General features: G+C 42.9%; 1 protein-coding gene across 1 annotated transcript; it reads right to left on the reverse strand.

Annotated features, from left to right (window-relative positions):
* Positions 1 to 1,852: 1,852 nt before the first annotated feature.
* On the reverse strand, positions 1,853 to 19,845 carry ccni (cyclin I). The gene is made up of 10 exons (XM_080756205.1): positions 19,624 to 19,845; positions 17,641 to 17,800; positions 14,150 to 14,284; positions 10,757 to 10,831; positions 9,894 to 10,034; positions 9,605 to 9,733; positions 8,630 to 8,731; positions 6,733 to 6,919; positions 5,394 to 5,632; positions 1,853 to 4,071 (listed from the first exon to the last, which is right to left on the reverse strand). Exons 2-10 carry the CDS (start codon positions 17,752 to 17,754, stop codon positions 3,823 to 3,825), a joined length of 1,371 nt encoding a protein of 456 aa, XP_080612331.1. The 5' UTR covers positions 17,755 to 17,800; positions 19,624 to 19,845; the 3' UTR covers positions 1,853 to 3,822.
* Positions 19,846 to 21,474: the final 1,629 nt, after the last annotated feature.

Genomic DNA, 21,474 nt, shown 5'->3' on the forward strand with positions numbered 1-21,474 from the left:
TTTATAGTGGGATTCAAATTAGGCTATATCATTTGCATGTACCAGTACCACACAACAAAATACCTCGTAAAAAATCTGTTATATTTCTTCTAAAATAGCCGATCTACAATGCAATGTGTCATGATACAATTCATAGGCCTATCTAGATTTTAAACAAGCTTTCAAATCTTTGCTGAAGAATGGCACTACTGACCTCTTTTATAGCTCTATAGATGACAGTGGAGTGAGCCCTTGCTCTCATCTTCTTTGGTTGTTTCATTTTCCTTGTTCCTCTAACAGGGGCCTTCATCACTATCGTTTATAAATGCAGGAGGATTGAAACAAACTGGTGCAACAGACAGTGGCTCTTTCAAATGCAACTGGAGAAGACGAAAGTGGTGAGAGAATAAAACAAGTTCCATTTAAAACAGATTTGTGCAGTTAGGCTGGATTGCTTTCACCTGCACAGCCCACATTCAAACCAGCAAACCTGAGGATGATTGGACGGTGGATGAGATGTTTTTGTCTGTTTTTTTTTTAAATTGCTCTACTTGACCAAAAAGGCCTTCAGGATTGAGTCAACCCATGGACTCAATGGATCGGCCCTGATTCCTGAATGGGAATTATGTGTTTGAGTCTGATGATCTGTGCTTCGAGCAAACAACATAATACCACTGTTCCTCTTTGCTTGGCCACTGATGATGAGCACAGAGCATAGCCAATCTTCATTGGTAAGAGGAATGGCTGGAAGAAATGAGAGCTGGTGTGCTCATCCAAACAAAATGGATTCAGGTACGTGGTAGAGAAATTAAGAAATATCCAGACACTGAAAGATAAGCTCCCAATATTTGATTAGAGTCCATATGACTCTAATGTCTATAAGGACATCTGTAAGGGAACCATAGATTAACTACTGCCAGCCTGTAGATTAAAGAGTGATGGGGAGCTTGTCCCTGTCCTGAGCTGACCACCAGCTCCACAGCGACTCTTACAGGTCATTAGCTGCACCTGCAAGACACACTGCAGCAGCCTGCCCAATGCAAAAAGCATGACTTTAGTAGTAGTGTGAAAGATCAGGGTGAGATAATTAATCTCAGCTTGCATGTGATGATGACAATGTACATAGAGCTGGATGCCAGCCTGTAAAAAATAAATAAAAATACTGGTAGATAAAAAAGATTCTCCCAATACATGAATTGTGATGATTTGTCTCTTTACACATTCACTCAGTTAGCCTACATATTGAAGTTTTTAAGATTTAAGTTATCTTTTAATCATGTTTTAAATTTATGTTAAATATGATTAGTGCCCGTAAGTTGCACTTACGCACGCACGTCGAACGCACACACACACACACACACACACACACACACACACACACACACACACACACACACACACACACACACGTGCACGTGCATACATTGTCAATATCCATTTCATTATTATTCACCATAACTGAACTGGGAAAAGTGAATACTGGGCTCTAGCTGTGCACATGCCTGAACATGACAGCATCCGTCTACTCTAGGGTGACATTCCACTCACCAACCCCTCTTTCCCTCTATCATCCTTGCCCAGTTTCTAGGTACAGGATGTGCTGTTCAGACTTGTTTGACAGCATGGTCATGTGAGTCATTATCAGTTAATGTGTAATGGCAAAGAGTGTACATTTTTGTGGTTTAATTCTATTACTCAAAATATTCATTATTTGACACAAGTTCACACAACAAGACTGTTTTGCTTGCCTCTTCAGTGGATTATGTAACCTTATGTAACTTTTGTAAAATGTATTGCAGAAGTGAGCGTGATCTTATGTAGTGAAAACTGTATATTGGTTTAAAATGAAGACCAACGAAGAATCAAACAAATGTTAGTTTGGACACTTTTTCTTTATTGGTGGTGCCACAAGGTGTTCACCCATCCAGAACCAGTTAAAAAACCCTGACAGACAGGAAAAACAATGCCTTTTTGATGTAGAAATATAGAAAACAATAACCTTTAAAAAGATAAAACACGGTTGTTTCACATTTTGTCTTTTGAACTGAAGGTAGTCAATCCTTTACTTTTAGGAGCTCAATACAGTGAACCCCAGTCAAACATCATTGCACAAACTGGTTTGGGCAAGTTCAATAAGCAAATATATTAAAATTTAGTTTTCTTTTGCAAAGCCTACTTTAATGCATTTTCTCAAGACCGTCAACATAGGTTCAATTTAGTTAGCCTTGACAAGGTCAGTTCAAATTAAATCATAATATTCCTGTCGATACGGTCTCAGAGATGGGATTATTTTATGTATTTAATCTCCTGCTAGTACAAACAAGCTGAGTGAGAAGGGAGTTCAAGGGACTGTTGTGATGAAAAGAGAGAGGGAGAGAGAAAAATGTGCTGTGCAGGGGGATTATTTTCTTTAGATTAAAAATCAAAATTGCACAAACAAAACAGTTTTCTTCTAATTGGGTGTGTTAGTGCATTTATAATCCTCTACAAACAAAACAGTCCTACTGTACATTAAATGTCTTGACTCTTATTCTCAGTTGGAAACATGCTTGATGTTGAAATTAGACAGAAGAGAAGAAAGGAAAGGAGAAACATTACATTAACTCTGTATCCAGTATGACATACACAGTACAGACTCATTCACACATTGTGAGCATGTAGATCAGCTATTTTCAGCACACGACTTGACTCATCATTCAACCGGGTATAAATACTACAAATACTACTGTTAGCTTATTTTGAAGGGAGATTGTATAGAGAATGACAGAGGTGTGTAACGGGAAATTAAAGGAATAGAGTGAAAGAGGGGAAAAACCAAACAAATAAATGAAACAACGCAGGAGGACAGCATGGTTACAGTGTGAACAACATATATAATTTGACAAACACCATGTTAAATTAGTGACAAAAAAAGAGAATAATCCACAAAGAGAGAAAGAGAATGGAGAGAAGAGTGAGGGAGACACATGGAGAAGAATGTTCTACTTTTTTTGAAGGTACATTTTTGCCTTTTTATAGTTATCTTATTTTTTTTAAACTTTTTTATTTGTGTTCAACAGATATTAATGAGATCATATAGCAGCAGGTATTTCTTTTATATATAATTTTTTTGGGGGCTCCGCTTTTTAAGCTGTGAGGTCAAAATAACTGGCTTCTAGAACGATGAACACTTGGAACATTTCTGAGGTTGGTTCCCTGCTCTGGGCTTGTTTCCCCATTTCTTCTAAAAACACGTATTCAGCACCGAAATCATCTTTGTTTTTACTGTACTGTATGTACGTCAGTGTGTTTCGCAAATGCATAGCTTATGTTTAGTGGCATCTTCAATTGATTTAAACAACATACAGGGAGGAATGATAGGAAAATATGACAGCAGAGAGGGGTGACTTGTAAATGGGAATCAAACCCAGCACACTGCAGTTATGTTGCCTGGTTGTACGTTCCACAGCGTATGGTCCCATATATAGATTTAATGTGTAGGACAAAGGAAGTTGAAGGAGATCAAATTTGGCTGACAGTTTGGTCGAAATGAAACGTAAACACTAAAGTAAGCTTGTTGCTAGTGATTCTTCCCCAATTTTCAGTGACAGATAAACTACCTGGTATGCCAGTCACCCGTAACTGGACTAGTTGTCTTGTTCTCTTTTGGATATTTTAAAGACCCCCCCTGTTTCAATTCAGCTCGATTCAACTGAATGTGTTCATGGGGTGAGTCACACACACATTACTTTATAAATAATTCTGTCAATTCGTCAACGTAACAGTGCTGAAACATGGCTTTTAGTAAAAACGGGGGTTCGCCAAAAAGACAGAAAAGGCCTTGGGTGTCTTCCTTCGTTGCTTCTACATCGTGGCGGGCTGCAGAGGCGGGCAGGGGGAGGAGCTACCTTCGTGTTGCCGGGGCAACAGGACACTGAAGCTTACACCACCTCCACAACATCCAGCACCTTCCCCGCCACCACCTCCCATTAGAGCACCCGTCATCACAGCTGGTGTCCCCCCCTCCTGGAAAGGGGCGGTAGTGTTGGCAGGGTCTTCGTTGTAGAGGCGTTTGATCCCATCAAAGAACTCATCAACTTCCATCTCTTCCACCTGTGGGGGCACACACACACACACACACACACACACACACACACACACACACACACACACACACACACACACACACACACACACACACACACACACGATAAGATGGGACTTGACAGTATTAGAACAGAGACACTTCTGTGCAGTAAGTAAGTTACAATTTGGCTGTCACTCATTTAGACTCAAATAAGCCCAAACCACACCAAAGGATCAGGTCGGGACGAGTTGCATTGGTGTGGTTTACCTTTAAAAAAAAAGTCTCATCCTGACCCGACCCTTTGGTGTGGTTTGGGCTTTATACAGCAGTTAATAACTACTTCTGTAGCAGGAAGATTCTTTCCAGCAATGCCCTGAGGAAACCTTCGTTTGGTGGAAACCGGTCAGCTGTTTGTTCTTTGATATCTACTTGTTGTTTTTAGTGGCCCTTCCTGCTTCTGTGAGAGTTTTCTGGAAGCAGGAACCTGTATTGGTTTGTTTTTCTATTTCATCGTCTTGTATTTTATTGTTTTAAGAGCACCTTGTATTCACTGGCGTTCGGTATACTTCCTGTTCTTTCTGTCAATAATTAAGCCTTCTGGTACACTACATTGAACTTAGACAATAGACACTGGTATTCACTCTCTTATGTAACCCATGTGATACGTGCACACACACACGCACACACGCGCGCGCGCACACACACACACACACACACACACACACACACACACACACACACACACACACACACACACACACACACACACACACACACACACACACACACACACACACACACACACACACACACACACACACACACACACACCTATCTATATTCTATACTGTATATATATACGGATGGGGCGGGCGGTGTCTGGCTGGGGCGTTCACGCAGATATGCCCATATATGGACCTGACATTTACAACTTGTCAACACAATAACCACTGCAACGAAAGGCGGGCTGATAATGTGGTGCTTTGCGCCATATATTATCAACTGTGCGCTGTCATTGGTGCTGTATGCACATGGCGACAGGGACAGAGATACAGACCTAACCTGTTCTTGACGCCCCTTCAGCGCCACACCATAAATATATATACATAAATAAAGCTTGCAAAATCACGACGTTTCTGCGCACTTGGCCCCGATGTCATGAGAGTATATGTATATATATATATATATATAATTATATATATCTTTTGTATGAAGGGATAAGTCATTATTACAAGTAATTGTATGAATTCTTAGCAATAAAGTGCTTCTGATTTCATTTGTCTGCCTAACCATCTCTTTGCCCATCTACCCATCTGTCTGCCCATTAATAGATATGTAAGGGTCATACCTTGCGCTTGGCAGAGGCCTTGCATCGCAATACGACGTTCTGCAGGTGGTTGAGTGGAGGATGGTGTTGGTGGTGTTTTGGTGGAGACAGAAGTGCGGGGCTGGGGCTGGAGGTGGGAGAGGTTGGGACCCAGGGGTGCTGGCTTCCCTCCCCAGACACAGGTGCCTGTGGCTGGGCAGAGGCTGTGTAGACACCCTTGTCTCTGGAGGACTCAGTGATGACTGCAGCATTGGTGGTCCCTGTGTATAGTTCACGAGATTAAAGAGATAAGAGTTATTTCTAATTAAAACAGCACCTATACCCATACATGAGATTGTAATCTATTCTATACGATTGGTGTACGACTAGTTGGCCCTGTCTGTATTTACCATAAGGAGAATTTAACACAAAGCACATTTTTCAGCTCAGAAGGAACATAACCCTTAATGGCCACTTGGTGGCACTGCAATACCATAAGCCAGATGCAACAATAAATGCATAAATGTATCTACTATGAACCCTTCCTTTACAAATATAACCAACCCAAATTTGGCCAAACCTTTGGATCTTAAATATAGTGCACCTTTATTTAATTTTTCTATTTTTATACACATCTTCATAATGTTCTTATCAACATGCATATATACATTTTAAGCATCCAACAGAGATTTGATACAATTTACGTGAATCGTCACACCCCTAAACCCATGCTACACAGCTCTGTGTACTGCAGCTGTAGCACATCTATGCACAGTCACTCAATATCCTGTCTGTAGTTAGTTTGATCTCACTGTTAGTTACCCTGTATATTATTGTTCATTTATCATGCCTACTCCTGTTACACTGGAATTTGGCACTAAGGTACTTACTTAGACTGCGCTGTTATACTTCAGTAGCTCACACTACTAATGCTTAATTTATATACGCATTAGTTCATGCAATCAACACATTATGAACTTGTAGATCTTTTTTTTTTTGGGTGCACAACACCGACAGACTTGTATGACAACATTTTAAGGGTGAACTCTAAAATCATCCGTAAGTGTTTTCAGGAATACATTCCACCACATGCCAAATTGTTTTAAGTTGGTCAAGGATAGAGGAAGCTTGTGAGTTTGCAATATGTCATGTGCCATACACAGTATAGGCACAGGGCCTATGTATGTGTCTGTATACTGGGCTTACAAGTATACATCAACACCTGTTTGGGCCAAGTGTATATAGACACATATAGGCCCAAAGTAATTTGTGGAAATGGTATCTCAACTTGTCGGTGTATGTAGCCTTGGAGGAAAGAGGACGGGATGCTTTGTATATGCACAGAAAACTACAAAAAAAATTAAAAGTTCTCCACTGGTACCGTGCGTGTTGTTGCAGTGTCCTGGCCGGCCCCGTGTACCATGGGGCTGAGTGGTGGAGGAGCTTATTGGACCGGGCAGGAGAGGAGGCTGGTAGATGTAAACAGTGTTGGGAGGCAGGGAAGCTCTTTGTGTGGACAGGCTACGAGCCACAAGCTCTCTACACCGAATCAACTCAGAGCTGTCAATCTGGGAGGGGGATAAGAGAGGAGCAGAGAGGCGGAAAGCAGAGGAGACGAGTGGAGAGAGGAGCAGAGGGGAGGAAAGAAGAGGAGGAGACGAGTGGAGAGAGGAGCAGAGGGGAGGAAAGAAGAGGAGGAGACGAGTGGAGAGAGGAGCAGAGGGGAGGAAAGAAGAGGAGGAGACGAGTGGAGAGAGGAGCAGAGGGGAGGAAAGCAGAGGAGACGAGTGGAGAGAGGAGCAGAGGGGAGGAAAGGAGAGGAGGAGACGAGTGGAGAGAGGAGCAGAGGGGAGGAAAGAAGAGGAGGAGACGAGTGGAGAGAGGAGCAGAGGGGAGGAAAGCAGAGGAGACGAGTGGAGAGAGGAGCAGAGGGGAGGAAAGGAGCCGAGGGGAGGAAAGGAGCCGAGGTCAGGAAAGGAGCAGATGTGACGAGTGGAGAGAGGAGCAGAGGGGAGGGAAGGAGCAGAGGAGACGAGTGGAGAGAGGAGCAGAGAGGAGGAAAGGAGCAGAGGGGAGGAAAGGAACCGAGGGGAGGAAAGGAGCAGAAGGGAGGAAAGGAGCAGAGGAGACGAATGGAGAGAGGAGCAGAGGGGAGGAAAGGAGCCGAGGGGAGGAAAGGAGCAGAGGAGACGAGTGGAGAGAGGAGCAGAGGGGAGGAAAGGAGCCGAGGGGAGGAAAGGAGCAGAGGAGACGAGTGGAGAGAGGAGCAGAGGGGAGGAAAGGAGCAGAGGGGAGGAAAGGAGCAGAGGAGACGAGTGGAGAGAGGAGCAGAGGGGAGGAAAGGAGCAGAGGGGAGGAAAGGAGCAGAGGGGAGGAAAGGAGCAGAGGGGAGAAGGGTGGTGTAGTGGGGGGAGACGGAAAGGGGAGGAAAAGAGAGGAGATTGTAAAGGAGGAGTGAAAAGGAGACAAACATTTATACATCTTTAATTAAACAGAACACCAACATCTCTTTTCTAGTGTTTCACACAGACAGAGACATTCAGACAAGTAACCGTGTCCTTTTAATATTAAAGTAAGAGTGAGCCATTCAGACAGTCAAGTCACACACACACACACACACACACACACACACACACACACACACACAGTCACACACACGACGAGCGTACGAGTCCACAGGTTTACTTCCATATACAGTAAGTTACTGCTTAACATGGCTGTTTCAATGTCATTAAAATCTGCATTGTGCAAAAACGAGGCCAGTTATAGAGTCCGGCTGGATATATAGAACATATACTTGGGAAAGGAGGGTGGGGATATGGACAGCAAAATTGTCCAAACTCTGTAACATTATGTTTCAATTAAATACTAGTTAAATACAATTAGTTACTATGAAAATATAGCTTTAAAATGTCTGTTTCAAAGCATGTTTGCAAAGGTTTGTGTAAACAGACTTTAAAAGTCTGTTTTCACATACATGGCAAATATTGCAAATTATTTAAATTAAGTCATCATAGCAATCTCGATTAAAACACACAAACTGTGGAAACACCCATGGAGCTGTGTCAGAGACCAGCCGTTTTAATGTGTTGTGGTGGACGACAGCGCACGGTCTTGCATGGTCATACTAATGCGCCTCCGATTGTAACCAATGAGTGTTCTTAATTAAAAACTTGCAGACAGTGTTCCCCACTTTTCATAGCACAGCCAAGCCGTGTCAGACCCATCGGTCTGGTCTGGTAGATATCCTACTGGTGTCAATGTGACAGCTACTGTACCTGTGCCTTCCTGAGCAGGTCAATGGTTAGAGCCAGCCAGTCAGGGCAGCAGGTTTCCAGTTCTAAGGTGATCAGTGCCAAAGCCAGCATGGATCCTTGTACCTACATGAACATAAAAAAACATACTTCATACATACATACATACATACATGTATATGTACATAAGATATTGATTGATGACGCTTCTATTGTCGACGAGTGAGGAGCCTCCCCTCCTCCTGAAGTGTTAAGAGAAAGAGATAGTTAACTGAAATCCAGTTTCATTCTGCTTTTTATTAGCGTTTCAGTTGGAAATATTCACTGATCTGAACTGAACTTCCATGAAAAAATGGCTCATAAGTGAAACAAAACACAATATCTTTAGTAATTGTAGACAACAAGCTACATCTGCGCTTCCCTGCACTCATCTGTACATGGAGACCAATGTTATTTTCCCAGCTCGGAGGATGGTTCGTTTGCTTACTCTGCATTAGGTTTTGTTTGGGTTTTGTATGAGTGAATCAATAGGAGAAGAATGCATCTAAAGCAATCCGTCTGTCATGTTCTGTGGAAGGAAGGAAAAACATTATCGTATTTTATCCTCTCCCTCAAAATGTTATATTTAAGTGAGAGTAGCTAATGTGTGTGTCGGGCAATTTCCCTTACGAACGCATCGGAAACAGACATTCCCGTGCATGCTGGTGCATGTGTGAAAGGCCCACACAGGACAATATCCCGATCTAATACCCGGGACAGTTTCCAGTGTGTACCGTATATAAGAAAAAGGGCTTAATTGCGGGTACTGCCATGACGACTGAATTTTCCTCCTCAGATAAATAAAGGAGGTCTACAGTATCTATTTCAAGAACCGTTAAGTTTTACAGTTTTCCAACCATGTGTGTGTGTGTGTGTGTGTGTGTGTGTGTGTGTGTGTGTGTGTGTGTGTGTGTGTGTGTGTGCGTGTGTGTGTGTGTGTGTGTGTGTGTGTGTGTGTACCTGTATGAGCGTGTGGTCGGCCAGACAGTGGTACAGTCTCTGTGTGAGCAGTGACAGATGCTGGGAGCGGTTCATTCCTAGGACAGACTCCAGAGACCATGATCGACACGTCAACACCATGGCGTGGAACTACAGGACACAAAGACAAAACAATGACCATGAAGACACGCCGAACACCTCGGGGAAAATAGGCACACATTTGGTGAAAATAGCAGATCCACAACCTTAATGCATCTGTTCTTGTAGACACAAATGTAATGGTGTGTGTGTGTGTGTGTACAATACATACTATGTGTAGAAAGTCTAGTGGTGTTGCAGTGTGCAGGTCCCAGTTGAGTTTGTCCAGGATGATTCGCTCCATGCGGAGGATCTCCGATGACGAACAGCCACAGTCACTGGTACTGACCAGCTCCCGAAGAGACGGTACATGCTGCAGCGCACACACACACACACACACACACACACACACACACACACACACACACACACACACACACACACACACCCCTCTTGCTCAAACAAAACACTGAAAGCGTCTCCAAATGTTTGTGTTTAATATAATTTACTTGGTAGTGGTACACTATATTATTGCAAATTACTGCGTTCTCTAGCGACTTGGTATGAACCTTTCTGACAATAGTTCAGATTTCTCCATACCTACAATCATATCTGTATGTGTCTGTCCATTGTACCAAGACATCAGAGACACATACTTCCCACAGATTACAACCACACACGGAGATTTTGAAAACATGACCAATGACAAAAAACTCCCATATCTGCTGGGCGAAGTACAACAATGTGCAAACACAGCAGCAAGATTTGTGAGTTGCTGTGATAGGAGAAGGATATCAAATGGAACACAACCACCCTAAAGACTAATCATTGTGTATATTCCTGCACTATACCTGCATCGAGTGATCTTGGTACACAGAAGTTGATCTATTGAAGATTCTGACCTTCAAAGTACATAATTTTTGTATTGTTTTGTATTGTATTGTTGTATTGTTCTTTCTGCTTTGGCAATGTAAACGTATGTTTTCTCATGCCAATAAAGCCCTTTGAATTGAATTGTCTGTGCGCCTGTGTTTGCCGGTGTCCTATATATATCTGCCTGCTTTCATTTGTGTGTTAAACTGCATATGCTCTCACCTCGTCCTCCTCACAGGTTTTGGCAGCCAGGAAGAAGCAGGCAATGGCGATGCAGCGCAGGTACTTTGGGCGGGCCTGTGGAACCACATAAGTAATCAATGAATGCTCAACTGGTTAATGAGTGGAGAGAAGAAAAAAACATCCTGGATTCAAATCCACGGGACCTGTATAATCCCTCCTGTCTCTATACCCTGGTCTCCAGTCTCTGTCTGACTCTACATGAAGCAGAAATGTCCAAGACATTATCTTAAAGTGGAAATGTTTCTAAATTCAGCCCCTACTGATAAGCAAATGTAATTACAACAACATAAGCCAGCCTTCCCCCTCCCATACATACAGCACTAGGCTCTCAAAGTTAAGAAGACAAACATAGCTATTACGAAGCAAGCTGTTTTAATTGTGTTATTAAGTCAACAGTTAAGTTATTTGAAATGCATCTAGCAATTAATTTTTTTGCATGGACAGTGATTGTTCTGGGCTGCAGTCAAAAGGCTGTCTAGACGTCATCAAAGGTGGATCGACAAATCCACCATAATGGAGGAGCAATGGGGGATTTGTACTCCTTTGTACAGCAATACATCCTGGAGCAGTCGTTTACTTTCTGTGCGAAGCATGATTTGACCATGCGGGGGAAGGGGTCATGAAATTGTAGTAATTAGTAAATAGCATTTATTTATTTTAGCATTTAGAATAGAATATATGTATGTATATATATATATATATATATATATATATACATAGTACGTATAGGAGAACAGTGTGCAAAGTATAAACCACTTTTAAAGCATGAAATCCAACGGAAAACTTTTTTGCTTCCATAGCACAGTTCATAAATGCTAATAATGCAAATACGTTTTGCAGAAGTTCAAGAACACAAATCAGCATTTTGTCAACACTGAGCAGTCTCTAGGGGTGAGATTCAAATGAGTCAGTGGTTTCTCTGTGGCGCTATGGCATTAATGAACTGACCATATTATTTAGATTACAAATACACACACTCTTGTATCCAAAACAAACACTTTTTTTCACTGACTCTCTGGACTCCCACACACACGGGACTCCTCTTTCTGTTACACGCAGTGTTTAGTTTCACATCCACATACATGCAGGTAGAGAGAGAAAATGCAGGTATGGAGAAAATGCAGGTATATGAGAAAACTGACATTGTAATACAGTGGTTCTCAAAGTGGGGTCCAGGGACCCTTCCCCAGACTCCCCGAGTGAGTTCTAAATGGAGCGTTACATGTCTGGAAATCTGTAAAAAGTTTGAGAACCATTGAGCCTCAGACATGATAGCGAGCGTGTCGGTGAGATAAAAAAAAAGGCAAAAAAAAGGTACTCATCAGACTACAGTACTCTGATTGGACGCAAAACAAAAAGGTCAATGTGGGGAATCCAAACGCTACACATCGCCCAAGGCAGCATCGGCGCTCAGGTGGGGGTCTCAATAGGACAACAATGACACCACTATGGTACAGCGGTTTTTCAGTCGCACTCGTGAAGACCGCATGTGTTTCCATACACACTCTAACAACCAGAGTGTAATTTTAAATGGAACAGGGAGGACAGCATGAGAGGAAGTCTGGTGAGGGAATGGCTCGGTGAGGAAGGGATTCCTCACCCAAGAGAGGAGAGACAAAAGTAGACAACAATAGTCGAGACAACAATAGATGACGTGAGAAGACATCAGAAAAGAGAATAAATAGATGAGATGAGAGAAGGCGGGACGATTTATCAGCACAACTATACATTTTTACATTATTTCACTGCTGTGTTTCTAGAACCTACTCCTTGTTCCTGTAGGGCAGGCTATAAAACACAAAACAAAGCCTCAGAGTTGTGAGGTGAGCTGCCCGTATAGTAAGCCTCATGTCACCATGCATCACTAGAATGGGCCAGTCTGCTGCAAAGGCTGTAAAGCCATTGTAGATCACACAAACAAAGCTATCGGGAACTAATCCAGCAACGATAGCTCAATAACCCCCAACAATCTAGCCCTGGTGCTTAAGAATAGAAAAGAACCTGGGACAAATAAACAGTAATGTCCACGTTCCCACTGATGCTGTAGTAGTCAGTGGCTGAGACAATTGACACCAGAACCACATGTATAAACATATTCTAGCGTACGATCTAATTCCAACCCAACAGCAATCTTCTCTACTGTGTCTCTGCTACATGTGTTCACTCTCAGCCACCGTCTGTATCCCTAAAAATACATTCACCCGACACAATAATGATGATACCACCTCCATATATGGTCACGCCTCGTGACACCACTCCTCCATATATGGTCATGCCTCGTGACGTCACGCCTCCATATATGGTCATGCCTCGTGACATCATGGAGACCCTTAGATCTCCATATCTGCATATACACGTATGGAGCCGGCCAGCAACTCTATATCTGACCTCAAACCCTTAGATCTCCATATATGGAGCTGACCTGTTCTGACATTCCATTATGTTGATCCTCCCCACCCGTCCTTCCTGTTCTGACCTCATCACACACTCCTGTACACTCAAGACACACTCCATATATGGCCAGTACAGAATTCATATGTTGATCTGACCCCCCATGCCAAAGCGCCAGCCCAGCAGTCTGACGTCACCCAGGCGGATGCGTGGACTGTGAATCGGGGGAAATGTGTCACCCCCCACCCTTTCTGTCACTATAGTGGCATTTTGACCCAGAGATTGGCATTTTGACCCAAATCACAACCGGAAGCCTCGGTTTTTCCTGAGGAACTATTCCCCAGTGGGCAGCTGCAGCCACCTAAACGCTCCAGCGCTCCAGTCCGAGCCATTGAATTACTACACAAAGAACAAAATACAAACGTTACTCAGATGATGTTTGATTGATTGATTGAAATATTTATTAACAGTTTGCAGAATTACAGTACATTTCAAGCACAAACTCAATACAAAGACTGTTAACTGTGAGTGGACGACCCAATTAAGCCTTACACTTGTTTACAACAGGGTCCACATTGTTCAATTCAAATGTTGTGCCCTCCGGTCATTCGTCGTCAAACAGTGAAACCCTGTACTGTGGTCAAATCTGGGAACTTTTTAATGGTTTAAAAAAAATCACACCCGTGTGAACTGTGAACTGAGTGGTGCAACTCCCCTCTCTCCCCCCCCCCCCCCTCCTCTCCTCTCTCTCTCTCATTAGCAGGCAACAGTGTAGCACTAATACTATCTCTCTCTGTCTGTTTCTGGCACAACAGCGCCCCTACTGGTACGGTAGTCATAGTCATACTGGTGCTCATGAACCAACACATACATAGGCACACACATAGGTGAACACGGATATTGCTGTTCCTTGGAGTGGTTGCACCACTCAAAAATTGGATACTGCCTCCTTGTAGTAGTATTACTATTAGCATTATTTACCTTGATAGAAGCTAGGAAGCGGTCCAGTATACTGACAGCTAGCACCAGTGTCTCTGGGTACAGCTGCAGTCGACTGTGGAGCTCTGTCAACCAGCGTACTACCTCATCCCGCTGGGCTGGGGAGATGTCTGTAACCTAAAAACAATCAAAAACAACATGGCAGCTTAATAACATAATTACCAACAACATTCATATTGTATGTAATGACTTGAGGTACTAATGGAGGAGTGGGGTGAGTGTGTGTGTGTGTGTGTGTGTGTGTGTGGGGGGGGGGGTTCTGTGTTTTGACAACAGCAGATTAAACATACAATATCAGACCCTTTTGTTTCAATTATTTTGCCTCACCTTTCAAGAGTGCAGTGGCTATTTGACTGTAGTACTGGGCTCAAATCCACCAGAGCTTTTTAGTGACCCATGAAACTATGTTGTGTACACTACCATTTATACACTCAGTGTATGAAGTGTAAAGAGTACACAAGTATTTTACAGTCTATGCCCCTGCAAAGAGTTTCAGATGGCTTCTGAAGGTACTGTAAGTCATATTCTTTTGTTGAAACAAATTAATTTTGTTTAAAAATAAGCTCTATATTCTGATTGTAATCACTGCTTTATAGAGTTTTTATTCAGTAACAGCGGTTTCCCCCTCTCTTTAATAAACAGAAAATACACTTTCAGGTGGGTCACCAATTTAATCCAATCTGGAGAGTGAACAATTTATCAGGTTCAATTTCAATGGTGTTCAAATTCTGTTCAAATTGGTTGTACCACTTCCAATTGAACTTGTCCTTACTGTACCCTGGAGTGAGTTTTCTCTCCTAATTGGATTAAATTGGTATCCTGACACTAAATGAATTATCTGGTCATCCTTTAACCACTTAAGCCCTGGCCTGTTTTATACTTCACCACATGACAGTGTTGTGCAAATGTAGCCTGTCTACAAGCACACGACTTGTTGAGAATGAGATGTAATGACGTCAGTTTTGGACATGCAAGGTTTCTGCCTGACAGCAAAGATATAGAGATAATGTTGCGAATCATGGTAGTGCCTCTTTAAGCAGCACATATACATGTATTTAGGTCAAATGAAAGCCAAACACGCTACGGCAGGAACTGAAGCTGTCCAGCATGATTCCTCAAATGCAAATGCAGGAGGGGGGTCACTTTGCACTTGCACAGTTGCACACCACCACAACCACCAAAACAACAACAACAACAACAACATGAGCACTGAGCAGTAGCTGTCTTGACGGTCGGTCCCTAAAAGGCTAGTAGAGCTAAGAGCATGGTGCAATGACTCAGCAAGACAGCAGGCCCTACAGATTAACTGTCAGGGATTCCCTTCTCTTCTGCGGAGTCCTCTAACTTCATTAGATACACCTCGGCTAAGCCCCTGGGTAGAGAAAGACACTATGTGGGGAGTTGGAACGAGGTCAGATACCAGAATAAAATAGAATAATAAACCAACAGAGAGTCCAACTGAGCATAGTGTGTGTGTGTGTGTGTGTGTGTGTGTGTGTGTGTGTGTGTGAGAGTGAGAGTGAGAGTGAGAGTGTGTGTGTGTGTGTGTGTGTGTGTGTGTGTGTGTGTGTGTGTGTGTGTGTGTGTGTGTGTGTGAGAGTGTGAGTGTGAGTGAACACTGGAGGTAGATTGCCTGTTTTCGTCTCGGAATCTGAAGTTTCCCAGACTGAACCCAATCTCCTCCTGGCTTGGTGTCAAAGTGTCCTTAAGTAAGACACTTAACTTCCAACTTCTCCCGATAAAAGCAGGTTGGTGCCTCGCATGGTTGCCTCTGAATGTGAGAGTACTGTGAATGTAATGCTAATTTTAAAGTGCTTCGAGATAGGCACTGCATACTTGGGCCATTTAGAATTTAGAAAAGAAACACGTTGGTGTGTGCACCTGTAGACATATTGTAACATATTGGGGGCACCAGAAGAGAAGTCAAAAGAGAAGGGAAGTGAACAGAACGAAACAAAACACAATACAATTACAGAGAAGGCCAGGCCATTGATCTTATGACAAAACCGTGGATGATGAGTAGAGGGACCACGAAACTATACCAGAGGATCTATACCAGTGGTTCCCAAACTTTTTCATGTCAAGGACCCCTAAATCGACATTTATTAGCCCACGGACCCCCATTTGAAGAGATATGCCAGGGACACCCATTTGAAGAGATGTGCCAGGGACCCCACAAGAGAAGATTTTTACAGCTGATTCTCAATCCGTTTAATTTCAAGAACCCCCCAGTTTGACATGAATTAGGCTACGGACCCTCATGCCCCCATGGCATTTTTTTTTAAATCTCTGGAACCCCAATTTATATCGTAAAATCAATGTTAATTTAACTCTGAGAGTGTACAAATGGAACCAAATGGACCCGTTATAGGGTCTGTTTGGTTCCATTTGTACACTCTCCCTTAAGGACCCTTAAGGATCCATTTGGTTACAAACTATAATTTAGCTGGGGACCCCCTGGAACTCCCTCAAGGACCCCTGGGGGTCCCCGGACGCCACTTTGGGAACCGTGGATCTATACTACTAGTATAGTACTACAAACGATAGCGTTTGGATCATTTTCAGCACGATTGTATGGATGATAGAAATGTTGACACTTGACAGCCATTCAAATCAGAACTGGGATTAAATCATTCTCACTCACCCTTGGAAAGTTTAGATTTGAACAGAGCTGAGGAGACGATTATTGATAGCTAATACTAGCTGGTAGGCTAGCTGGCATTACAGGCTACTGCAACGATCTCGCCTCCATACATTTCATAATCAGAGTTAGATTATCCAATGCATGTGTCTTTAGCAACACAGATTCTGTGTGGGCTCTGACACAACTGGGTTGCGCAGCTCGTTTGGTGCTCGCAGGACGTTTTGAGGAAGCAATCTGATTGGTTGAACATCTTTCTAGCCATGCTTCAAACCACATTATTTCAACGCCTAATCAAAACAAACAATTCAGCTGTGCTTTTCTCTCAGAGCGCAGCAGACTCGTGACTAGGCTAGCTAGTTTTGTGGTCGTAGTGACTACATCTGTCATTGAAAAAAAGCGATGTATAATTGTAATATTACACTCGAGGGGGTGGTTTAACGTCATTAATGCACTTCTGCGTTGCTTTCGGCTTGGTGTCAAAGTGTCCTTAAGTAAGACACTTAACTTTATTAATGCACGCCTTGTGTAATATTGCTTAATTATCATTCAACAGTGTGGATGCTCACATAATAGTGCTTCGTGTATGGGATAACCATGAATAATATTACTTCATTTTTATATCAAATATTTTTTTGTCATCCAGGAGACGGATAAAATTTTAAAATCACATCCGTGTGAAGTGAGTGGTGCAACTCCGTGTGGGGGTCCCCGGGGGGTCCCTGGAAGTACCAATGAAAACCATATTGAATATTTGATTGAAGAAAGTAAGATCTCATAAAGGGGGAATAGTGTTCATTTGTAGGTGGAAGTCACAAGGACACATACTGACCTGTGAGGAGGGCTTCTTTGGCACGTAGATCTTCCACATCTTGGCTTCCCTAGAGGCTGCCTTTTCTAGAAGAAAAGACAGCCTCTGGTGCTCCCAGGGTTCGGTGTACTTCATTACGATCACCCCTGGTTGAGCCTACCTCCCCACTGGATACAGCAACCTGGAAAGGACACAAAACAACATCAACACGATCACCTCCTAGGACCTAGTGAAACACTCAATCAGCAATCCGTAGAAAACATAAGGTGACACTATAGTATAGTGCACCTGCTCTAATGTTGCACATTATACATGTATATATGCTCATTATGCTGGAATCAGCTGGATGTTATATTTATGTGATATATTGCAAAAACAAATAACATTTCTACCAATTGCATACAAAACATAGATAATAAAACATTTTCAATTCAGTTAAATAGCGATCTGTGCAGGCCAACATACGTTCAATTGATTTCCTAACGAGAACGCTTACAAAGAGTCAGACACCAAGATATTACATTTTGTGTCAAAACATTATTCAAGCACAGCATGCTATGGCTTGATGTACAGTACAAATGTAATGGTTCAAGACTTATGGTTAACTGCAAACTAAATATACATTTGACATTTAAATCAAGCTGTCTGTCTGCAAATGGAGAGCATTAGCCTTACTTCAACTCTCTAAAGAACTTTTCATTGCCTTGCTGTTGAAATGTGCTATACAATTAAAATGCAACAAACCAGCTAGGGTCAGTGTTACTGCAATGCATTAATTGCATTGTAACAATGAAATGACCCTGGTTTGTTTTATGACTGTGTGAGTGTAGATAGCAGTATTAAATCCCTAAAATCAGTCAGGTTAGTTGACCAAACGGATAATGAGGAGTTGGAGTTATCTGACCATCAATGGTGTGCTACTGTGATTTATTTCCACACCTTTGGCATGTATACAGTAAAATCATCTGGATTAATAAATCAAATTTGTATTGTAAGGCAGAGTGTCTATACAAAGTACAAACTACAAAAGGTAACCAAATTGGTCCACTCGGATACATACATTTGTACACTCTCAAGAGTTAAATTAACACCCAGTACTAGTTAATATCAGGTTTTGACCTGATTGGAAGAAAAGGTTGCATCCCTCCTTCCTTGCCCTTACATGACATGACATGTAGCACGTACAGTATGTCACATAGATAAGCTATAGGGCACTGTGTTTATAATGCGTCACAGTAAACAAAATGATAAAGACGACCTTGGCTTGGATGTGTACATCATAGCCTACAAACAGAACAGCTGCAGTCAGATCTATGCATGGTTTAAGCTGTGGTAGCCCCACAAGTCAGAACCCAATGGTACTGAAGTTTCTGACATTTTTGAGACCCAGCGTCAGCCCGGTTCGGTTCGGATTGGGCTGACCCAGGGGGTTCCGAGAGGGGCTAGGTTTAAGCAGCAGGTGCTGAATGAAGCAGCCTGGCTCAGACTATCCACTGGTACATAAAACAAACAGCTACAGTTGCTGCTGCAACATGACACAGTAAAATCGTTCAGTCTTCATTCATCCAGATCTGTAACTGTGACATTGTACAAATGTAATCAAATTAACCTGTGGCTCCCTTTGGTTTGGTTACATTTGTACACTGTCAAACAAAGTAGCCACCCCGGTGTTCCTTTGATGTTGAAACATCAAAGTACGATAGGGACATTTAAAGGGCTGTCGTTCTTTCTCCAGTATTTAACCTGTGTTCGCTCCAAGGAGTATATTAAAGAAGGAGAGGTCACGAAGCGTTATAAGCACTTACACAACATTAACGGTACTGAAACCGTTTATTTGACAAAAGTAGGTATAATTCAAATATTTACGTTTATTTTATCAACGTGTATTATTCATGTTTTGCTCTCTCACAGAATTCTTAATTTCGGCTGTTGAACTTCACGTATCTGAGCTTTCCTTCTTTCCATAGCCCTGGCTCTCTCCAGTAAGTACACGGAGCCACTCACCTCCCCTGCGAAGCAGTTGGATTTCATCCGGTCCACTAAATTCATGAAAAAAACAAAGGGGGCAAAATCTTGACTCCCGTCCTTTTATTTATTCGTCCATCTCGCCGTCCATGTTACTCCTTTTTTGGGGAAAAGGGGTATAAAAAATAAAAACGGAATATAGACAGATACCGTCTACTTCCGAGGAAGGGACCAGGAAGGAATAGTGAACACAGACAACAAGATCCCATGGCCCAAAGATACGGCGTGATGTGATTCGATCGCTAGCTGGTTGGTAGGTAGACTAGGTCTAAATTCGCTGTAGCGTACATTGGAATTTGGAATGTATATAAAATAACGTCTGAGGCATCATATCATCTGTGTGTGTGTGTGTGTGACGTGTGTGTGTGTGTGTGTGTGTGTGTGTGTGTGTGTGTGTGTGAGACTGTGCGTGCGAGCGAGTGAGCGAAACATTTAACCGAAACTCAACATATCTGCATTCCAATAAAAAATTGGATTTCAAATTATATTTGTTTTCTTTGACTGCAGTCGGAAACCGCAGTTGCTTGACAACGAACACGCCAATCACATCGTGACTGTCCCGCCAGGCAATGGGATCTAGAGGTGCTTCCAGTGCTCACATCTTTGGTAGGAGTGGCGTCAATCCTGTTTATTTTCTATCCTCACATCAGTGAGCTGGATGCAATCCTACCTGGAGGGGAGAGAACAGATGGTGGAAGTGAACGGAACACTGTCCCCCCCCCTCCCAGTGAGCTGTGGCGTCCCACAAGGAAGCATACTAGGGCCTTTACTGTTCCTAATATATGTAAACGACATGACTTCAGCTTGTGACTGCAACTTGTTCCTGTTCGCAGACGACTCAGCACTGCTGGTCTCGGACAGGAACAAACTGCAGGTTGAAAAGACCCTCAGCTCTGAACTCGGTAGAATCTGCACCTGGCTCGCTGATAACAAACTATCCTTACACCTGGGAAAAACTGAATCCATTCTCTTCGGATCAAATAGTAATCTCAAAAAGGCAGATGGCTTCTTGGTTAGAGTTGGTGATGATATTATCACACGGAAGGATCAAATTACCTACCTAGGTTCCATCCTGGAGGCCAATCTTTCCGGTGATAAGATGGCCACCAACGTAATCAAAAAAGTCAATCAAAGAACAAGATTCCTCTACAGGATCTCCTCACTGGTCGACAAAAACACCTTGAAGACCTTAACAGGAGCCCTTGTACAAGGTTTCTTTGACTATGCATCCACCTCCTGGTACCACAGCACCTCAAAGGCCCTTAAAACAAGGCTCCAGACCTCCCAAAACAAACTGGTCAGGCTCCTACTTGGCCTCACCCCCCGAACCCACCTCACCCCTGCCCACTTTGACAGGCTGGGATGGCTTAGGGTCGACGACAGAGTACAGCATCTTGCAATGGGTCTGGTCCACAAGATTAGATACACCACCAAGATACCCATGTACCTGTCTAAATACTTCCTTAATGTAAACGAAGTCCACACCCACAACACCAGAGGGAGTGCAACAAACCATGTACAACCCAGATTCGGCACAAACAAGGGACTAAATTATTTTCGCTCCTATGCGACCAAAATGTGGAACGCCCTACCGACAGTCATTAAGACATGTGAATCCCTTGGCTCCTTCAAAACTGCTCTCAAAGGGCACCTACGGATGGCTGCAATTCGAAACTGGCCTCTGTAAAAGCTGAATTTTTATCTGGATTGTACTATGTTTTTGTATGGACGTGGTGTTGGGTGCCTGCACATATGCACACATGGCATCAACGCATGGTGTTGTGTGCAGGCGCCCTACACTCTGTCTTTGTACTATGGATTGTACTATGT

The sequence above is a fragment of the Protomyctophum bolini genome, assembly GCF_963924005.1.
Source record: "Protomyctophum bolini genome assembly, chromosome: 22".
Lineage (NCBI taxonomy): Eukaryota > Metazoa > Chordata > Actinopteri > Myctophiformes > Myctophidae > Protomyctophum > Protomyctophum bolini.

Coding starts and splice junctions, on each gene's coding strand:
- ccni (XM_080756205.1), bottom strand. CDS start 17,754: ATGAAGTACACCGAACCCTGGGAGCACCAGAGGCTGTCTTTTCTTCTA. Junction 10,832..14,149: donor GCTTCCTAGCTTCTATCAAG/GTAAATAATGCT, acceptor GTGGTTCCACAG/GCCCGCCCAAAGTACCTGCG. Junction 9,734..9,893: donor CACTAGACTTTCTACACATA/GTATGTATTGTA, acceptor TGTGTCCTGTAG/TTCCACGCCATGGTGTTGAC.